Raw genomic sequence first — 22486 nt, 5'->3', positions numbered from 1 at the left:
AGCATTTAATCACACAAGAGGAATAACAAACGTGCAAGAATGCATCAAAATACTACAGCTCAACAGAAGTAATTTTATAGCAAAGATGCAGAAAATATTCTCACATCATCTGGTGCTATATAAAGGAAATTTCTTCTGAATTTCCAATTGAAAAGACACCAGTAAGTTTATCCACTCATACACGAAATATAAAATGGGCTTTAAGTTTGGGAAAAATACAGCATAGATAGACACCAGCAAAAATTTTAGTGATCTTTTTCTCCAAAGCTGCTAAAACATGTACTTTGATTAAGGTTTAAGAATCAGGCTTAACGGTAGTAAAAAGTATCCATTTCCTTTAGATAATACCTTCGTTCACAGAAACTTTGACCCTTTTGATACTGTTAGAGAGATAGTTGGAGCCACCTTGGAAATACATGTGAAAGTGCAAATCACTGGTACATATTTACACTTAGGTGCAGCATTAATTTTCATTTAGGAACAAAAATTACAGGATTTACTAAAATAACAAAAAGCTTTACACCAACTTAAAAACAAAACTCCATTGGTTCCATACCCTAATCCATTAATCATTAGCAGTTCCTCCTCTTTTCCCATCCTCACACTGAGAAGCGAGCGAATCTGGCCCAGTGCTGCAAGCAGATTGATGGTGTCCTTCACAGAGGCAGCACTGATGGTGTATGCTTTCCTCAGGGCTTGCAGGAGCTCCCCAATGCTGTCATACTGTCTGCGAAGGAGGCTGTACATAATCCGGACTAATTCAGGATCTTGGATCTGATCTTCCTGGGACCAGCGCACCATTGTCTGTGATATGAGTTCTTTTAGTGTAGCTAAAAGCAAAATACATTAAATGTTACTTGTTCTTCCATCGGAAAACATCAAAAAACATGTATTGTAGTAAAGTGTGAAACAGGAGACAACAAAGAAGTTTTAAGAAAACCACAACCAGACTGAACAGGGTTTTTAAATTGAAAAAACAACTTTCAGATCTTTCAAGATAAATGTAATGTTCTTGAGAGACAAAAAGCAATAAACATCTATTTAGGGCTCAAGTCCACACCAGCACTGTTGCCGATGAAATACTTTAAGTTGAAAACCTTTAAGTTGACCATAATTTTGAGAATCATCCTTGTAAATTAAATGTTGCATTTAGACTTTTAATTTATTCCTTATTTCTGGATCAAGTCATTGTCACTTGGTAACGCACTTTCTAAAAACATTTTATTGTTCGGAACTACAGAACAAAAATTGCTTGATGCACCTGTATTGTAGACATTGCAAATGCAGTGATTCTGAAAACAGTTTTGCTGACCTCAAAGTTTAGGGAATTTACCTGAAAACTAGACACATGTTCCAGTCCTTGTTCCAACAAGTGTTCATGCTTGATATCAAGCAGAACAGGAATAACCACCCTACCTCTTAAAACAATAAAAGTTTCTTTCTTCTATCACCTGCAAACATACCCCTTGACTTTCCCAAAGTTCTTCCAATGGCAAGAACAGCTCCCTTCCACTTTACATCACTAAAGTGTTCATAGATAGTGTAGATCCATTGGGGTTTGTGTCTACACTATTCTTTCACTTGCTAACACTTCTTTCTTAGCTTACTTAATATTGTATTTATGCAAACCCTCATTAATTCTGAGGTTCTGTTCCGTAATTAGCCTTTTAACCTCTGTGAACAAATTCTGTACTTCACAGAGATAGCCCTACTCTTAGTGACATGTCATGCCTTATCTCACTTTTGACTTGATAGTTACAAATGTCCTAGAATCATTATTAACACTAATTCTTTGCCTCTATGTGTTTATTTTCAGAGTTCTAACTTGTTTTGAAATACAAAATTTACTGATTCATCATTAATACTAGTTGAAATTTCTGGCATTCCTCACTTGGGTAAAAGCTTATTTATGATAAGAAATTAATGTAAGCTTAGAGTAAAGGAAGATTTATTTGTAGCAAATAGTTCCTTCTTATGAATATTCACACTGAGTATGTATGACTAAAGCCAAGACACTCAAGGCCAGAGATGTTAATCTTGGAAATAGGTACACATTATGCACACCACCACACCTCTTCATGCACATAAGAGGATTGGGGGTACCTTTGACATCCATTCCCTTTAATCTCTGAATACCCAATTTCATGATGCATAAAGGGCAAATGTACACATGGACTGAAAACTTCAGTGTGTCCAGCTACAGTCAAGTATATAATATAATAGATTTACATTATTTTTCATCATGCTTTCAATGACTTAATCCATGTGCATATTCGTAGTATGCATCACTCCAAGGAGAAGCCCAAACCTAAAGAAATAATCTGAAATGTCTAGAAAAATAGACACTGTAGGATCATTTTACAACCTACATTTCTTGTAACCCAAAGCTCTGGTACATGAAGTAAGTGAACTGCTCTGTTCCAATGACCAAACACCATGTGCCCTGAGGCTTTAGGAATGAATATTTCCTGACTCATGACAATAGAATCCACATGAAACCTGGAGAAGAAATGATACTACCAGATACTGAGTAGCTCCTGCTACCATTAAAGAGACAGCAGATGCTAACCGATGAATCACTGGAGAATGAACCCTGTTTCATGCAGCATATCAGATTTTTACAAGATTTAATGTACTTAAAACTCAGTAACAAACTTAACAGACCAAAATATGCTTTTAGACCAGGACAAACAGAGGTGCTTTCCAGTGCAAGCAGCTCAGGTAAGAGTTATAAAATAACTTTGCTGCCTAATCTCAACACAGCTCTTGATTTAGTTATTGAGCCTGAAATAAATTAACCATTCCACATCTGTACAAGGGCCTATTGACAAACTGAGCAACTTGGTAAAAAAAGAAGAGTAATTGTTACTGGTTGACCAATGCAAACTCACTTGGAGAATCCTGCACATGATATCTGTATGGTGTTACAGAAATTTAGGGCTAGAAACCCAATGTTGATTTAGAAAGGCAAGAAGAAACCTCAACAAAAATGTGTCCTAAAGAAGACCTAGAGAAATCTGTCTTTTCGCCTTGCTTGTTCTTTACCATCCCTAGTCACTACTAAGGATTGAAAACTCATATCAACAGCAAAGACAGAGTTTGTGAGATTCATACCACACATCACCCTCACTGAGATGAATTCTCATGTGGCATGTGAGCACAGTGGCAATGAGAATCAGGTGAGTTGTTCAAAGAGCCTCAACTAAAAGCTTACACAAATAGTTGAGGAATTGCAAGCATAGAATGAATCACACCTGTTTAGACCATGAACACCCCTTGCGTCTTATGGAAGAGGGTATGGGAATGGATATGTACAGGAATGCTGCTCAGAATAAGAAGTTTGTGATTATAAGTGTTTTGGGGAGTTTATGTTCTTCTCTATTTGTGTGTATGAACAGGTGATAGAACAGGCAATAGAAGGAAATGGAGATAAGCTTGAAAAAAGAATTTTCACATTAAAAAAAGCCCATAAAAATTAGATCTTCCCAAGTTTAGAATGCTTGAGTCTAGATTATTGTGCCCATAATTAGATGTGCCTTATCCTTATAAAGAATATGTAAATTTTCAACCCCAGAGTTAATGATCTGGATCCAAAATCTTCCAGTCGTTTCAATTTCTTGTTTAAAAATGTATCTGAGGTGTTCAGTATGCAGAATAATAGTTTTAAGAGGCAGAAGGAATTTAAACAGGTAGTGTCCTTCTTCAGACCCTTAAAATTTTAATTATTTTATTAGAAAATACACTCCTGTTGACTGTGTAAAACTTTAACACTTGCATCATGAAAGTATTTATATGGAAAGAAAACTTACTAGGAGCTTTCTCTTCTTCTTCCTTAGGCTCCAATTTTTCTGCTTTTGGCGGACCTTTGATTTTGTACATTAATGAACGGAGTTTGCCAGTCAAGGAGGAATCTTCTTCTTCCTCTTCCTCTTCTTCTAGTGGAATACCTTAGCATAAAACAAAACTGGTTAGAAACAAAATATGACTCATGGTAATATTTGATTAAATATGTGATCCTTTGTTTTATATTGCAGAATGTAGGCTAAAGAAAGAAGTGTATGGCTGTATCCTACAATACAGTACAGCTTTTCAGTTGAGATATTTAGCAGCCATAAACAAATATATTAGCTGAATTTAAAGCTGTAAGAAGGCAGACTTTCAGAGATTATGTGGGTAATACATGCTTTTCATAAAAATATATATAATGAGATGGGATGTCATTTTACCAGGTAGTTTAATACCTGGTAAAATAACCAGTTTAATTCAGTTCAGTTCACTGCTTCACAACCATTCAAAGTTTCTCACACCTCTTAGTGATCATCAGACAACACATGTGTTATGTGCAGAAGCAAAGAACAACTAAGCATCCTCCCTCCAGATCAGAATTTGTGCCAAGCTGAAATGTAAGCTTTTGCAGTTTGCTTGTGAAAGAGAAATTGAGAAAAGGAAAAGTTTTTCAAACAGGATACTAGACTTAGAATCTGAATCAGGGAGGAAAAGAATAAACTACAGTAGCTAAAACTGGTCCTAAACAGTTACGTAAGGAAGAAATGGGAACAGACATGTTGCATCAAGTTGGAGAGACTTTGCTGCTGGCAGCTACAAGAGGGGGAGGCAAAATTATGACTAGGAGAGACTAAGTGATAAAATTCAAAGGCACTGAGAGGGAATGAAGGAAGTCAAAAATGAAATTGGACAGTACATGGAGAATTTAAGAAATGGGATAAGTGGAACTGTCTTGGCAAAATGAAAAGTTAAGCAAGAGGAAGGGATACAGTCAGTCTGAAAAAAAGTAAGAACAGGAAATGTCACCAGCAATGAAAGGAAAGAGAAAGCAGACAAGGATATTAAAAGAACAAACTATGTGGCACTGAAATAAAACCTGGGCCCTGGACACAAGAGAAGGACACTGGGAGAGGAACTCTGAAGAAGCTGAAATGGACATAAGGGAAGAAATGCACTGGGATAAAAACAGAGTTGGACTGGGGTAGATGAGGTCTGTGACTTCTCCAGGTGGGGTATCATCTAGTCTTCCATATCATTCATTGTTCATTCAGCATCATCTTATAGTTGCAATCCATTTAGAAGCTGACTGTCTGATGTTGCCACTGGCTAATTGCTTCCTTCAAGTGGCACAAGTCTGTGCATTGTGATGGTTTCAACCCAGGTAACTGTCAGTTTGATATGATGCTACCAAATATGCTGTAAATATTTTTGGTTTTTTTATAAGCAAGAAATTGCACATAAAAATATGATAAGAGGACCATTATTTTGCCAGCAAAATTAACCACTCCCAGTTACGACGTGCTAGGATTAAGATTGCCTGAGTAACTATTTGCTTATATTCATTATGAAGAAGCCTTTAATTACTTGATTGCATACATAGTTTTCCACTTAGATGGCAAAGTATACTTAGTACTAAAAAGCTGATTAAAAATTCCAAGCAGAACTCCTATTCATTTAATCTGCAGCTGTGATTGCTTGGTACTGATTTTCAGGACCAAGTCAGGACACAGATAATGAGGAGCATTTATCCACAGCAACCACCTCTGATAAATCTGTACAAAGTAGTGAATATGGTTTTGCATAGAATCCAGAGGATCTTCAAACTATTTTAATCATGAGACAGTGTTTTCTCTATCTTGAACTCTCATTCAAAATACACATTTACAGTGTAGTAAACAATAAAAGTGCATCCCTAAAAAGCAAAATCCCAATGCATAAAATAACTAGAGTTTCACTTCATGAAATATGAAGAGTAACCAGGAGCTAAACTAACTCAATGATCATAGCAGGCACAAGATTTTAAATTAAAATTAATTGATTGTGAAGTTAAGACATTTCCAAGTAAGTTGAAGGGCTTTCATAATCTCCATCCTGGAGTCTTAGAGTACTCTATGCTGCCAAATGGCCATTACCTTTGGAAACCAGAGGTCAGATCAAGGGCTAAGTGACTGAACAATGGAGGTGGCTGTAATAATTATTTATTATAGTAGATGTCATAAAAACAGAGAGAAAGAGGAGTAAATAGGAGGATACTAGCTATTCACTTTAACACTTGAAAGAAAAATTAAGGAATGGAAGAAAGTTTTTGGTAAGCACTTAGAAGAAAGGATGAATAACAATTAACAGAGGATTGTGAAAAACAAGTAATGATAAACCAAATAAATTTTTGCCTTACAGACACAAATCTTGTTTTTAAGGACTTCTTATTCTGTCTTGTACAACACCCTCAGAAGTAAATTGATGGAGCACAGCTTAGATATCCACAGACCTACTCATCTTTAGCTGAGGCTGAGGTAGTTGAGAAATTACAATTGACTTTTCATGAAATCACAGCTTGCTGATTGCTGGAGATTCTAAGAGGGTACTCAGGTATAACAGTGCAAAATAATATCAGAAGCCTTAACAATACAAGCACAGAATGGTATAGGAGGCACCATGCCTCCAAACAGGCAACAGAAACTTAATTACAGGTCATTAAAACAAAAAAAAATTCCATGGTAACATTGGTTACAGGTAACATTGGTTTTAGGGATAACCAGCAAAGGAAGATTTATCAGACTGTATTGGTAAACATTTGATAATGACCTCAAGCAAGAAGGTGGACAAGGAAGAACTAACCATTAGGAATATCATGCTCTTACTGGGGAAGGAATTGAGATACTGTCAACTCACTGTAATGATGTTGGCCCCTTCTTTTTGGACAAGGTGGATGCCAAAAACCATAGAACTAAGCAATACACTGAAAGAGTAACCATGAACATATCTACCACTTAGGTCGATGGAAAAAGCTTGTTTATTTCAGTTTTAACTGCATAATTGCTGGCAATGAACAGTAATAATTAGATGACTCAGACTACAAACGTTAATAATTTCATGACTGTCTGAATTGGACTAAGATCACAACAAACTCAATAAACTAACAAAAAAAAAAAAAAAAAAAACAGACAAAAAAAAACCCACATAAAATTTTACAGAAAATCCAAATTAAATGGGAGGGGAAAATTCAAGCTGTAGTATGCAGTGCAAGAGTGTTTTATAATGACTGATTCTCACAGTCATGCATATAAGAGGAAACCAAGCCAAAGCAGGTAGAGAACTCCACATCTCCTTTTATTAAAACTAAATTTCTGATGCTCAGCTTTGTAGCAATTGTGTTCCCTCAAAACATTTTATCTGCTAGTACTCATACATGTGCTTATATAAATTTTTTAAGGAAAGCCAACCTACTTCTTTGGGTTACTTTTTTCCCCAATAAGTCTAAAACTGGTATATAAACAGAATAATGTTAGAAAATATTTAGTAGAGATTTAGCAGAGAAACTTAAAACCATGCACAGGCTTCCCATATTTTTGTAATATACACAAAGTTTGTCAGTAAAGTCACTTTGTAGGCAGTAGCACATCTAATAAAAAAACCTCTCATGCTAGTATATTTTTTAACTGATCTGTCAAGTGCCAAAAAGACAAACAAAACATGTATCAAAAACTTGCCACTCACCACAGTGAATTAGAAGATCATCATGAAATTCATATAGTTCCTCCCGAATTTCCTCTGGACAGGGACAATCCTCTCCCAGTTGAAAATTCAGCAACATATTAATCTTTAAGGGATTTAAAGCACAGTTAAAACACTGAAATAGCCTAGGACATGTTCTAGTATATAGCCATACTTTACATGTTTATAACTTCAGTTTACAGCATAAGTTCTAGAACACAAGTTTCAACATTTTGACATTCAGTATTCTGTGGCATGGAATAAATTTATTTTCAAATTCATTTTGGTTCTCCAGCGAGTCAGGACTTTATTTTGTCATCATAAAGAGTTTTTTTAACCTGTAATTCATTCTTCTTTTTTTTTTTTTTTTTTTATAATATTACCTGCTCTTGAGGAGGAGACCGAAATTCTTTAGTCTTCTTGGCAGTCAATGCAGCAGACATGTTCAAGGCTTGCATGAGCTCATTGTACCTGTATTTCTGGTTATACTGCAATTTGGATACATAACGGTCTGCAAACGATACAATTGCTTCCACTCTGTGCTGTAGTTCACAGTCACAAAAATAATTGAGTAAATGACACATCTAGGGTAGAGAAAATAGACAATATCAACAGCTTTACAAACTCTGGGGGAGAACTTCAGCACATATTATACACTGCATCAGACTGTAAAAATGAGAGGCATTTTCCCATATTTTTGTTTCAACACCATGAAGGATACAAAAATGGTGGTTTCGTTATCTGATTGATAATATATTGCACACACAATCTATCACTCCATGCACTCAAAATATCTAGAAATCACACACTAGTTTGGCTTGGAAGGGTCCTTTAAAGATTACTTTGTATAACCCTCTGGTTTTTATGAAATAAGTATGTATTCACAAATCTATTTGAGTGTAGATAGATGTAGAAAGAACTGCATCACCATCAATTTTTTTTAATGAATTTGAGGTTTTAAGACAAAGTGGAATTAAACACCTTCAGAACTTCAAATCTTATTAAGTAGAGAAAAGACAAAAAATGCAATCTTCTTTTTTTATCAAGAGTAGAATATAAGTACCATATTTATAATAAATGGTCACCTGAAGCTTCACAGATTCTGGTAATCTTGTCTGCAACAAGCCCTTTGCAGGAGCTTTTGTTTGCTTGATTGCTTTCTCCCCAGCTTCTACAGCTTTTTCTTCAACTTGTGTCACTTCTTCCTTCTCTGTTCTCTCTTCTGTTTCTTCCTTGTGATCTCCAAACACAGTGGGATCAATGAGGAGTAACACCTGCTTCACATCATCATCATCAAAAACACCCATTACAAGCAGTGTTGCTATCAGTTTAAGAACAGGAACAAACTGGAATGCAACCTGTCCTCCAACAGGGTCTCGTATGTGACTCCCACTGCACTGCACTGCCTCTGTTAACATACTTATGGCCTTGGATTTAAGTATCTCCAGGGGTATCTCTGGGATGGATGTCTGATGATCTTCACTGGTTGCAATAAAGCATGGAGTAGAAAAATTAAAGTCTGGTTTAAGACAGGTGCTAAGCCCTACTCCAGGTAAACCATGCTTCTTTGTTTCATCGGGATATAATTTAATATTTCGAGTTTCATCTGTAACTGGAATGATAAATTCATTACTCATCATGAGCTTGGCTTGCTTGGCGTGCTCCAAGTGAATACTAATGAGCAGGTCATAGAATCCAGAACGTAGAAGTCCAGGTAAATATTGATTATCTATTGTAAAAAATAGCTGAGATACATCCACGTGGCTACAAAGTGCATAAGCAACTCTAGTGTTACCTAGAGCACTGACTGAACTATAGAGCTTTAGAGTGTGGTAGTGAAACATCATCAAATCTTCTTGTTCACATAGTTCCAAAATGTCAACACATCTGTTATGAAATAAAGAAATAGAACACCAGTCAATTCCATTAATAAATACTTTGGAAAAGGAAAGTTTTATAATCTCTGAACATTTTGGTCAGTTCCTCTTCAAATCACTAATACAAAAGTTGATACTAACTAATCTTAGTATGTGCATCATTAAAATACAGTAAATGGTGGGAATAAGTTATAGAGACTGTTTAAAATTATTACTCCATCGGAAAAAAAAAATCCCAAAATCTAAGATGGAGGTTCTTCTTTGGAATCTATTGTAAATTAGAACTTGTTTTTAAAATAGGTGTATTAGGCTTGCTGAAAATCTGCATTACTACCATTCCTAAACAGTGCCTTTGTAGTTTACTCAGAATTTCTGGTTCATTTTTTCCACAAGACCAATGTTTTCCACTCTTTCCTTGAATTCTGTTTTATTAACAATAAATAAAATTGAGTTTCAAATCATTAAAAGAAATTTAATAATTACTAATAAAAGTACAGCTGTTAAATGATCTTCCTACTATGCTTTTGCTGATAGTTTGATTTTTCACTGGTTATGACATTTGACATTTGGATAGATCTTTATTATCCTCACTCTGAAGATAAAACCTAATGAAAAACAAAGAAAGGCATGATCTTGTCAATAAGAACATAAGAACTTAAATTCATGTAAATTCAGTGCAGATGAAGCAGGAAGAGATTACAGGTTTCTATTATTACAGAAAAAATTGACAAAATAGTACTTGCATGTTCTTTATGCTTGTTTTTCTCAAGCTGAGAAAAATCTCCATGTTTAAAGACCTATAGATTTAAGAAATGCTATTTCAATTTAAATTTAAATAAAATTGAATAGTCATGCTTTTCTTTTATGTATGCAAAACTTAGTACATGTCATTAAAGTTCAGTCTCTTGTACTTAGGTTTCATGAATACAATAATATCTGATATGATATCAGGTAAGATCAGAAACTCTCGACAGCTATAAGATAAATATTCAGCAAGGCAGGTTTAATCAATATGCTGATTTTTTCAGTATATTTTGTCCACATCAGGTAATTTTATCTCATTATCAAGGTACCTGTTTTCTTCTGGGATATGAAGTGCCATCATCTGCAGAGGTTCCAAGCACTGTACAACCCAGCCATGACGCTCACTGACACGCTCAGTTTCTACTCTGAGGAAGCTGTTTGGCATCCGGCTCCATAAAACAGGTGTGATCGTTTGTACATCAAGGCGAGGGGGACACTGAGGAATAGGATTTCTTTCTTCACTTTTAAAAATTGCTGCTGATAAAGGCATGGTATTCTGAAACAAATATATGTATTAATTATTTTTGAAACATGTAATAATTAATAAACCCATAACACAAAAAAGAAGTATAACTTTTAAATAACAAGGAAATCATAGAAAGATAGAAGTTATTGCAACAAATCAAATCCATTAAAATCCCCCAACATTAATGGTGTTATCTTCAGATAATATTAGTTTATTTTGACACTTGCAAATCATCATTTAACTGCATATAATAACAACATTTACAGAAGTAAACATGGAAGTCAAATTACAAGTCATGCCTTTGATTCAACCTTCCTAAACAAATTTAACAGAGCAGGAATTTGCATGGAAATAAACAGATTTAAAAGAGAACATTTACATAAAGATTGTCTTTCTATAGAATACAAAAATACTTCCTACCTTTAATTTACCAAGTTCAAACTGAATCAAGTTAGTGCTTGTAGGCCGTAAAAATGTTGCTGGAAAAAGCTTTGTGTTTGGTTCAACCTAGAAGTGAAATGAGATGAAAAATTTTTAAAAAGTAAAAATGGAAAAAAATTCTCTCTGAATATGATATAAAATAAATACTGCATACCTTACACTTCATTACCAAAAAATTTATATACTTTACTAAATAAAGTGTTGAATAGTGTCTACCTATAATATAATAAAGTATTTGCAGTTATTTTTATAGGACCACCTGGTTTTTGAGACAGGTGTTTTTTAGCTTTGTGTGTTCTCAACACCTATAGGAGGAACCACTGCCATGAAATAAAGAATTAAAATTATAATTATAGAACAGTATACTATTTTTAAAAATTCAGTGCTCCAGGGTGACTGAAAAAAGTACATCTCTGCAATTAAGTCAAAGTTTCAGAAGTTCAATTAAATATATTAATCACATCATGGTGCATTTTGTGTATCACGTACAGATGTTGTACGTAATAAAGACAACTACAATATTTGTGCTGCGAAGGAGTACAGCTCCTAACTTTGAGGACAACAATCTATCAAAAACTGTTTTCTCAGGATTATGACTATGGGCACAGACAAAATAATATAGGGGTAGGTGTTAACATTCCAAAATTTTGCTAAGTTAAAAAAACCACAACCCCAAATCCAGAAAAAAAAAGGCATTCTGTTCTGCTTGTTGTGTTGGGTTTTTTCTGAATATCACCCTGGCATTCAATAGTCAGATCAAGAACTACAGAAAAATTAATTTCCTCTATTAAATATGTTGACCTCTAGGTCTTTTAAAATGAAAGCAGCAAACAAATATTGTCCTTCTATTTCAGTTAAGAAAACTGAAAAATATATGCAAACTATTATAAGACTAGAATAATTACCTAGACCAGACAAATATAAATTAGTTGTGGCAGTTGGAGTGAGAGATTTGATTTAGTAAAATATTTTAAAGGTCTTACTTTATTGTAAAATATTCAAGACATGGAAATGAAAAGTACATAATATTATTTTCATTGCTTTAAAAAGGAGAGTAAATAATTAAATTACTTGAAGTAAGGTAAAATTAAAAAATATTTATCCGGTGTTTGTAACAATCTTGTTGGGTTATACTATTTCATATCGATAGAAAATGCTGGATAGTCTCATTTTTCAGCAGATCAGGTGTAACAGGTTTATTGAGAAAATATTTCCTAAAACAACTTCAGGTGTTTTTCCATGAAAAACAGAGGAGAAATAATGGTACTTTCTGAGATTTAAATTTAGTACAGAGAAAATTATTATATTAATTGCAAGTCATATAAAGAAACGTCTGAAAGTGTTATTTACACTAAATTCAATAATGTGCATCTTTCACATCTGTCTTTTCATACATGTCCTAGCAAGACCAGTAAAAGGTTGTCCGTGAAAAAAAACCCACAAACATCCACTGCAAGGAAACACACCAAAGTTTCATGGCTTTGCTCAGAAGCTTTCGTATTGGTTTGTATCTGGTTAGAAAAACAACAAAGCTGCACTTAAGCACTTTGACCACCTGTTTTCTTTTGCCAGTGTGCTGACATTCAATATTCTCCCAGCATGGCATTGAAGTTACTCACAACTCTTACAAAATATTCCAAAATTGCTATTCCTAGATAACCTCCCATACCCACATACAAGCTGTGTACAACCCTGCCCCATTAATTTTCAGTGGAGTCAGTATAAAAGTTCCATTAAATCTAGTTAAATAACATTTCAGTTTTGTCTGTATTACACGTTTGAGGGGCTGACATAGAAGAAAGCAATGAATTGTTGCTAATACTGGACAACCTCTTCTACAGTGAGTGATTTACTATGGACAACTGATCTTACTGAGAGGAAACCTCAGCAATCTGGTGCTGAAAACTCCTGTCAGCCACTGATCCATTTTTAAAATGACACCATGTTTTGATGGTATTAATAGCATTTAGGGCCCACCCCACTTATTCTGGCTTTCTGCATTAATGCATATTTGAATTTTAGGTTTTGAAACTTATCAAATGAGACGGTCACCAAATCACAGCTATCTGCAGAAGACACAAACCCTGGTAATAAGAACTAAATTTTTCTTCTCAATTCATATAAAAATTATATATAAAATCTAATTTTGACCTTCTGCTAGTTTAAATATTTATTTCGCCTTTATTGTATAACAGATTCAGTTGAAAAAATAAAGAATTAACTTTATTAATCAAGATTCTGAGCCACACAGAGATGTAAAAAAAAAAAAAATATTTACCCTAACATATTTAAACAACTCAAAAAAACAGCCTTATAAGAAGTGAGATAAAGAGGTAAAAACCAGAATGATTATAGGAAAACATTTTATCATCACACAAATGGTGTCCAGTTAGATTTCTGGAAAAGAGAAGTAGCATAAAAACAAGAATCTCACTAGATAGCCTCCTGAAAATCTGATAATACCTGATAACAAGTGCCAAGCTCTCTTCCATTGGCTGTGAATGACACCATTCCAGTAGCCAGGTCAACAAAGCATCCAATTTCTATATCAACATTACTGCGACCCGATCTCTGGGAATTAGCAATCACGTCTCCTCCCCAAACCATGTAGCAGTTGCTGCGCTTCACACTGAAAGAGCAACAAGAACAAAGCATAGGTCACACTGAACTTGGTGGACACGCACTTTTCAATGGAGGAATATCTTTTTCTTCTTTGTCGTAGTTACGAAAAAATTTCATAGGCTTCTGTGTGCAGTTGTAAGCTACAGTTAAACAAACTGCTTCATCCACAATGAGTAAATATACACATTAAATTAAAGAAGCATCTTTCATTTAAAAATTTTCCAAATGAAATTTTCTTTACAATAAAACATTAATGATAAATTCACTTTAACATGTCTACCTAAAAGACATTCATATATAAATGAGCAAAGAAAACTCATACTCCATAATCTATAATCTTATTAGTTTAAATTAATATTTAAAATATCATAAAGCTCATGAACATCTGACTTTTAAATAATATTAAACTAAAAACTCATACGTTATAAATAATTCCTTACCTTTCATGAACTCTGCCTCTCTCATCGCCTAAAGTAACTGTCACTGTACAATTTTTATTTATGTCAAAATTTTCACTGTAAAAATGATAGTCTGGTGTTACCCAGCCAACCCAGACAGAGGAGGGGTCTTGGCCAGCAAATATCCGTAGTGAGTAAAAATACTGAAAGGAGGAAAAGAGCACGTTAGTAATAGAAATTTAAAGCATTTTATCAAGGAATAATCGAATCTTCTATATATCAAACTTTAATAGTAATTCACATTCTTCTAATAAGTAATTTAAAATACTCTTAAATTAAATAAACACAGTAGTGTTTTAAGTTGATGAGGTTCATGTTTCTAAAAGTTGCAAATCATGCAGCTCTGGACATCATTATTTCTAAACGGTGTTATATCATAAAAAATTATTAAAGAGGCTTCTTTCAACAGATTGATTTCTAATGAACTTGTTGCCACAAATAAATCAACTTCAAAACATTAGAAGAACTAAGCATGTCAACATACTTACTTACCGTAGTAGAAGGAGGAGCAATTTCTTGGCTGTGCTTTCTACAGATAAAGGAAAATCAGTAAATAATTTTTTAAAAAGTAGTAAAAAATTAGTCATTATTAAGCTAAGTATACTTAAAAGCTAACTACTGTAAGTTAGCTAACTAGCTAACCAGCTTTGCTTGGTACTGAGTATGCATTAGTAAAGACTGTACAGGATACAAATATATAAGTAAAGTAGTTGATTGCAATTAAATAGAAAGTGGGAGAAGAGGCAGGTTCACAGCAGTAAAATAAAGATAGAGGTACCTCTGAAAGGTGCAGGACCCATTAATACCTGGTATCTTTAAAAACCTGTCCCACCTTCTTTTTTCTTTTAATGAATTAGGCACTTTTCTGGGAGCAATGAGCTATTGAGCAATGATGTTGATGAGCAACAAACCAAAGGGCCAAATACTCTGAGCTGGTTTTCCAGGGTAGTTTTTGCAAATCATAATAATTCAGAAAAAAATTCTGTTTAGGCAAAGATCTATAGACCTTGTGATGCACCTATTTAGAAAAGGTTCTCTCTTGACTGGACACAGCATTTTATGGTAATCTGTTCTTAGTGAACAGAAATTTTCAGTATACAATAATAAAAAATAATATAACGATACATTTACACTGAAAGCATGAAATAGGATAACCAAACCCAAGTCTAACCGTTTTTGGAAAACATCAGAGGAGGCGTTTTCCACACCCATGCCGAAGTTGAATGATGAGTGGAACTCAACGGGCATACTCAAACGACAATACATCATGTCTGAATTGCTGTTCTGTGTGCCAAAGGTTTTGTGAGTAACTTTCAACCGAGGTGGACTCTCAATGGTCCCATCAATTCTCCATATCTAAAAATAACAGAAATATTTTAAAATAATTCTATCCAAAAAATGCTGAAAACTTCCATAAAGCAAGTAGAGGATGAGAAAATTGAAAGAGGAAACTTAAATTTTTCATAATTAATTATCTTCAAAACTGTGCAGCTTTGTTCTCTGACACTGAATTTAACCTGAAGAGCAAGGGAATCAACAGATTCAGTATATCCTGACTACAGAAAATATTTTCAAAATATTTTCAAAATGTTCCATTCAAGAGTAAAAATTTTAAAATATACTTTATTAAAATAATTTATTTTGAGTGCACAATTCATTGAAAAACTGCATTACAAGAATCAGTAAGTTTCCACCACAATGAGAAGAAATATCAATTAGAATTGTTCAGAGGGTCATTATAGACTTTGTGTATTATATTACTTTCCCTTGAGCTGAAAAAGTGGATTTTCAAATTCAGTGATAGAAATATTTTAAAAACTTTAAAAAACAGGAATAGTGATGAAATAATACTGATAAAAAAAAAATCTGAAATCATTTAGCTGGAAATCAGTGAAATTTTCAGAGACAATCATTAGAGAATATTTGGCTACATCTAAATTAAAGTAAATGGCCTAGAGAGATTGTAGTAAGAAGTCTCCTCAGGAACTCAAACATATAATTTTGGAATATATTAATTTGAAACAATTTATAGAAAAGACAGAATATATTATTCTGGAATATATTATTCTAGGATAGATTAGTTAGAGAGTTTTGGAATTCCTATCACTGGTGCATCACAATGAAAGAATCTGTGACACCACAGGTACACTTAAATGCCCTCAGACTTCAGCGGAACAACTTTCAGATATTTAAGAAAAATTTATAGTAGAGAAGGCTTAGAAAGTGAAAGTGCATGTAAGATAGAATATAAAAAACCTCCATAACTAACATGTTTCCAGTAGCTAACCCCAACACAAAGTAAGTCATATAATAAACCAGATAGGTATATCCATAGGAATACATGCTACCATAAATGAAAAAGAAGATAGACAAGATCATCTGGAATTATCTAAGAGTTACTTAATAGAGTAATATGACAAACTATCTGATGACAGTAAGTATTAGTAAGGGTTTAATGTCTCAGCTTGCTAAACAAACAATCATTGAACAGGTGTCTCCCTGACATGTAACGTTACCTTAATGTGAGGATGATTTTTTGGCACATTGACAAATGTTGGTAAGCGTTTACTAAACCACATAGCAACATCTCGGTTCATGTTAACTGCAAAAGGTTCAAAACCTTCTTGGAGGCCACACATGGTATAATACTTGAATGTACTGGCATCCATTCCGAGGTTCATGCGACCAATCTGAGATAGGCCCAGTGCACAGATTGGAACAAAACCTAAAGAAAAAAACCCAACAAAACTTAATAACTTAGTTTAAAACCAGACATTCTTTCTTTTTGATCCATCTAATGTGAACTAAACTTTAGCTCCTACAAGTAATGTGCACGAAGTGATGACAGTAGCAAGGATTTAAAGCCACCTTAAATACAAATGTCTAAGTTCAATATAGTTGCTGCCAAAACCCCTGAGGACTTAGGCACTATTGCATTTATATTTGTTATCTTTCTCATTTTTAGACTAATAAACATGGCTTTATACAACAAGCTGGTCACTGGAAGCCAACCTTGGCTAGATCAAAGTTATTAACAAAAGTTAAGTATGGTTTCTGAGGGCACAAAATTTTCAAAAGGACTTTGAGATGAGGTTCAATATCTCAATACATTTGTTTAAAATTTACTTTATCATCAGTAGGTGCAATTTTTTTTTTTGCCAGCCTTCATTCCTCCATCATTCACAATGCACAAATACACACTCCTTTAATGCTAGCATTTTTTATGACTCAGCTCTTTGATCTCCATATACGTTTAGACAGGGATAAAAAGGCTGTTGACTTATTTTACCATTTCCCCAAAAAAACAGAATTCAGAGAATTCAAGCAAGATTAGGGAAAAGCCAACTGTTCAACCTCTAAAGGAGAGATTTTCTCTCCTAAATTTTGATACTTCAGTACAGCTTTGTTAAGGCAGTCCCTCATTCTTTACCTTTATAAAAACTCTATCAACAGTATGATCAAAGAAGAGCAGCGAGCAACTGCAAAGTTTTCTGGCAATTACTAAGAGGTATGAAGCTATTACTGGTTGGAGGAGATACAAAGAAAAAGTCAAAGGAAACATAAAGCAAACCAGTTTGAAAACATTCCCCAACTCTTTTACTACAATCATATAGATACTACTTTTTTGAAAAATCAAAGGACAAAAACAAAAGAGGAAAAATATCCCAGGAAATTAGGATATTTGGATAAGTTATGAATAGGAGAGAGAAAGAAAATAAAGATTAGACTCATGTTGCAAAGATCTTTCTTTTGATGTAGACTCTCACCACACAGTACTCATTTTGTCCTTCACAGACATGAACATAAAATATTTACACTCCAGTGAGATTATCAGAGACTACCTTTTCAGGTTTTGGTAATTTTTCAGGATGCTTATTATTACCACTTCTTCTCAGCACTGAAGTCCTGAGAGAAAGCCTAGCAACACTGGGACAAAATTTATCCACTCTGCTGAAACCCCATTAATGTGGTTAAAGGAGAAAATAAATTCAGTTTGTGCCACACAAGCACTCTCAAAATAAATTTTTGTGAAGTAAATGTATAACACAGTCTGAAGGCTCGTATCAGTGGAATATGATTTCTCAGCTCACTGAGTCATGACAGACTAGTTTTTCTGTTTATTATTTTGTCTTTTAATAACCATGTGACTTTAAAGGGGAAGTTACCATTTTCTATTCCAAAGTCAGCAAATGCAAGTTCTGAGCCTTTACTGGTTATAAGCAACTCTCCATTCAGAGTAAAGATGATTGACTTGTCATCCAAGTTTATCATACAACCAACCACATCTCCTGGTTGCCAGCTTCGTCCAAAGAATCCGCTGCCTTGATGCCAACACTGGCCCTAAATGTTAAACCAAGGAAATAAATACAGTGCTAAAGTTAAAAATTAAAGACAAAATAAATAAAGAAACCCAGATATTTTATTGTCCAGGATCTTAAACTAATTTTCAAACAGTAATGATCATGACTTTTGCCTTGGAGGTAACAGGGACATGGAGAGAGTAAGGCGCCCTAACTTCAGCAATTTGGAACCTGATAACTACTGTTCACTGGATTCAACTTCCTACACACTGGGTCATCCTTCTGGTCCTTTAGGAGTCAAGCTTGGGAAGAAAGTACATGCAGAAACCAGAAAAAAAAACAGAAAAAGGAAAACAGACTGTGGTTCTCTCAGCTAATGAAGCACCTTTTTTTGATTTTTGTGAAACACCACTTATAAAAAATGGAAGTGAATGCTGTATCTTGTTTATAATTATGACAGACTTCTGTACTTAGTTTGGTATAGCCTAGGAAGATACATATAAAACAACACTTCTTTGTTAGCATAATCTCATGACCAGAACCAAAATGGAGGTACTATTCATTGTGAAATGGAGCTCAGAGATATATTTATACAAATCAAAAACATGCTGGTAGTTGATGTGGAGTACACAGAGGAAACATATGTTTTAGTTCTCTGTGTAGCCTGTTCATAGATCAAAAGAGGTAAAGGTGTACTGACTTTGCTTCCTTCAAATACAAATGCTTGGTCATCAGCTCCCAACTCTACGTCAGGTCGACAGCCTGGCCTGGCCCAGCCAACACGCATGTCTCCACCTGTCACAGCTTCAAACTCAAAGTACCACTTTCCAGACTTCACTGCATAGGATTGTTCTACTCTGAAAAATCGTATCTTGTCAATGCTGACTTTTTCCACTGTTTGATCAGCTGTAAAAATAAACAGAGGAAAAACCCCCCTCTTTTAATAATAAAATGAAACTATAAATGTCACTAAAAAAGGCCATGATTCTTATTGAAAATACATACCTATCTCTTGGTCAGGTGGCTCAATACTATAGCCATAGCCTGCAAATGTTCTGACAGCTTCACGGAGGCTGTCTCTGTTTGATTTTTTAGTACGTTCATCTAATAATGCATATGGCACTAGTCGAGGATTACGTTTGTTCTTGAGATCCTGAAAGGGATTATAAAAAAACAACAAAAAGAAAGGTCTGTTTAGACATCACAAAGACTTTGAATAATGAGACACTTTGGCATCATGTAATGATTACAGAAGAGAAGCAGCATTAATGAAGAAGAGTTCTATGAATGCAAGCTCAATTAATTATCTGTTAGTAACACTGAAAACGTAAATATAAGAATGAAGGAGAAGGGTGGAAATATATTCTCACACATCCAGCAGCTGCAACCATACAGGTCTGACAATCCAGACTTTTATATGTAAGGCTTCTTCTCCTGCTCCCAGCCCCCTCTGGCTTTCCAATTATTACAGTACAGTCAGTATGTCATTTTAACACTCCCTCCCAAATGATGGTCTGAAGTAATAAAAATCTCACATTCTTTACTTATTCCAAATGCATGTAAAGTTCCTACCTGTTGAATGCCATAGGTCCATCCTTGCTTTATTCTATCTTTTGCCCAGACATTATGAGCATTTTCTGCTAATTTGTCAACTAGAAGTTCCTGAGAAGGTAACAATTTCACTTCAGAAAGATCAAGAGGGGCAGGTTTATATCCATTTGACATCATGTAACTGTAAGTCAACAAAGCAAAACAGAGAGTCAAGATACCCCAGTTATGGTATTTAAATCTTTCTATGAGGCATTCATAGGGTGGAAATCACTATCTCTCTCCACTTCTCAATCTCCGACTCCCACCTTTTCTTTGCAAAAATCTTCCATTGTGTTTGGTTATCGACTAGGACATAAACTGGATTCTAGTCATCTACACCATCTCATTTTCCACCTACTTGCACAATAGTTAATTAAATGTGACTCAGATCCATATTTACATGCCTAAACGGTTGCTATAAAGCAACAAAATTTTTATTGAATGACTACTTTATATATATATATATTTGTCACTTAAACATTTCAAGTAATTTCTGTTTTAAAGATCTTTATGATGACTTCTTATGAAACTTTCTTATGTATCATTAAGTATGGTATTTTAATTAACTATTCTGTAAGGAGTGCATTACCATTTTTTTCCAACAGAAGAAAAAATTTTAACTGTTGTTCTTAACACTTTTTGCCTGAATAAATTGTTTAGTAATTTTTCAACAGTAGCCATTATCTTCTCCCGCCCTTCCGTATTGTATAAGGACAATCTGTTCTTTTAGACATATTCAGATTCTCTTTTGCTCAAGTCAGTTTCGATTAATTAGGATGTTTCATATAGGCAACAAGAGAATAATAGCAAACCAGTATTATGATAGACTGCCTGCAGTATGAATCTTGAGAAAAGCTCTATTTGACTTTCTTTAATTAAAGTCATCACTGGATCGAGATCACCATCTCTCATCATAAAACTATGTATTTTACTGCTCACTTTAAACAACTGACTTTGTTTCTCATGGATAAATTTCTTTCAGGAAAAAAAGACATATGGTGTGTTGATAAACTGATGTGAAATGGCCAGTGTCCAACTTGCTGTTTCTGTCTCCTGTGGTAAAGTGGTAAACTCTCATTCAAGTGAATAGATTTACCATCATATGACTAGACTATTCTTTACTATGAGACAGAAAAGCACTGCAATGTTGTATTTAACTTTGGAGTCTTGGTTCTAGGTTGATGTAACACTGCTACAATTGTCTGTAGGTGACTGTTTCTGCCTCTCAACAACTTCAGGAGGTGATGAGTGCAGCAGTATTCACATTCCAACATCATCACAGTCAAGCAAAGTCCTAACCAGAGACGTTAACGATCTCTAAGACGTTATCATGTATGGGGTTCATATCCACTATACTTTAAATGAACTTAAATATTTTATTTTTATAATAAATATTATAATATGTAACTGTTACCATAAGGTACATACTTTTTAGGAAGTTTGACTTTTTTAAGATCTTCCTCAGCTGCTGGATGAGCATGAACAATGTGACATCCAAGGGCCAAAAGGGTTCTGGCATAAAAATGGCATTAGTTAAACACAACATTATAGTTCTCATGCATTGTAAAAATACGCAGAAGAAATTATATTTAAAAATATGGAAGTAATCAAAAATAATGGTATTTAAAACCACAAATAATTTATCAGAGATAACAAATAAGGCCTTCAAGGACTAAAAAGGCACAAATCTATGACTTGAGATTTCTACCACTTTATTAAAACCAAGAGGACTTGGTGGTGTTTTTTATTTGTCTGTAGAGACAAAAGTTTTTTACATTAGTCTGGTTGGGTTCCTGGGACTTCTAGTAAAGTTAGCAGAATATCTTTAAAGGAGATATTGAATGGTTTTATATCTTACAATAGGATGATGCACTTAAATAAAAATAAAATTTTAAAACTTTATTTTCTTTTCTATTTAAAGCTCACTTGAGGGTTTCAGTTGACATTTGTAGATTATAATTCTTCTCCGTCTCAGGCAGTTTTGAGAATTCCACAAGACAAGGATGATGCCTTTTATTATCATCCCGTATCTGCAAAAGAATAACAGAAAAGAATACTTTCCTGGTGGAATCAAGTTTCACAATAAAAACCCAGTAAATTCTTTGCAGTAATGAAGTCAATATAAGCAATACCATTTATATTTGTTCAGTGACAGCTACTCATAACTATATAAATCTCCTTTTCCCATGATTTGCTTATAATGCATACTATAAATACTGCTCCATAATTAATGAAATAAACAAAACAAAAAAATTAGAGGAATTTGTATGTTTAAAAAAGCCACCAAAAAGTTAATACTGCTATCTCCTTCCAGCTTACATTGCCACCTGTTGTTGGTAATGTATAGACCACCATTGCATACCCCATTCAAATTCCAAGTCAAGGTTTGGGCTGGTAGAAGACTTAACCTAATACAGGTGACTATAC

General features: G+C 34.2%; 1 protein-coding gene across 5 annotated transcripts in view; it reads right to left on the bottom strand.

The window, feature by feature from the left end:
* RYR3 (ryanodine receptor 3) overlaps positions 1-22486 on the bottom strand; it is a 195150-nt gene that overhangs the window by 89147 nt on the left and 83517 nt on the right. For all 5 annotated transcript variants that reach the window (XM_041459923.1, XM_041459925.1, XM_041459924.1 and 2 more), the window contains exons 22-39: positions 21986-22089; positions 21488-21571; positions 20042-20201; positions 19475-19622; positions 19170-19375; positions 18335-18509; positions 16685-16893; positions 15340-15524; positions 14661-14697; positions 14151-14311; positions 13552-13717; positions 11068-11154; positions 10451-10677; positions 8586-9387; positions 7884-8084; positions 7504-7606; positions 3810-3947; positions 557-830 (exon numbers count right to left, since the gene is read on the bottom strand). In XM_041459923.1, coding sequence (XP_041315857.1) covers positions 557-830; positions 3810-3947; positions 7504-7606; positions 7884-8084; positions 8586-9387; positions 10451-10677; positions 11068-11154; positions 13552-13717; positions 14151-14311; positions 14661-14697; positions 15340-15524; positions 16685-16893; positions 18335-18509; positions 19170-19375; positions 19475-19622; positions 20042-20201; positions 21488-21571; positions 21986-22089 — 3467 coding nt within the window. The remainder of the gene's footprint in view (positions 1-556; positions 831-3809; positions 3948-7503; positions 7607-7883; positions 8085-8585; positions 9388-10450; positions 10678-11067; positions 11155-13551; positions 13718-14150; positions 14312-14660; positions 14698-15339; positions 15525-16684; positions 16894-18334; positions 18510-19169; positions 19376-19474; positions 19623-20041; positions 20202-21487; positions 21572-21985; positions 22090-22486) is intronic.

The sequence above is a fragment of the Pyrgilauda ruficollis genome, unplaced genomic scaffold (genome assembly GCF_017590135.1).
Source record: "Pyrgilauda ruficollis isolate IOZ18807 unplaced genomic scaffold, ASM1759013v1 scaffold14, whole genome shotgun sequence".
In the NCBI taxonomy this organism is placed as follows: Eukaryota; Metazoa; Chordata; class Aves; order Passeriformes; family Passeridae; genus Pyrgilauda; species Pyrgilauda ruficollis.
This window is presented reverse-complemented; position numbering and strand designations above follow the sequence as displayed.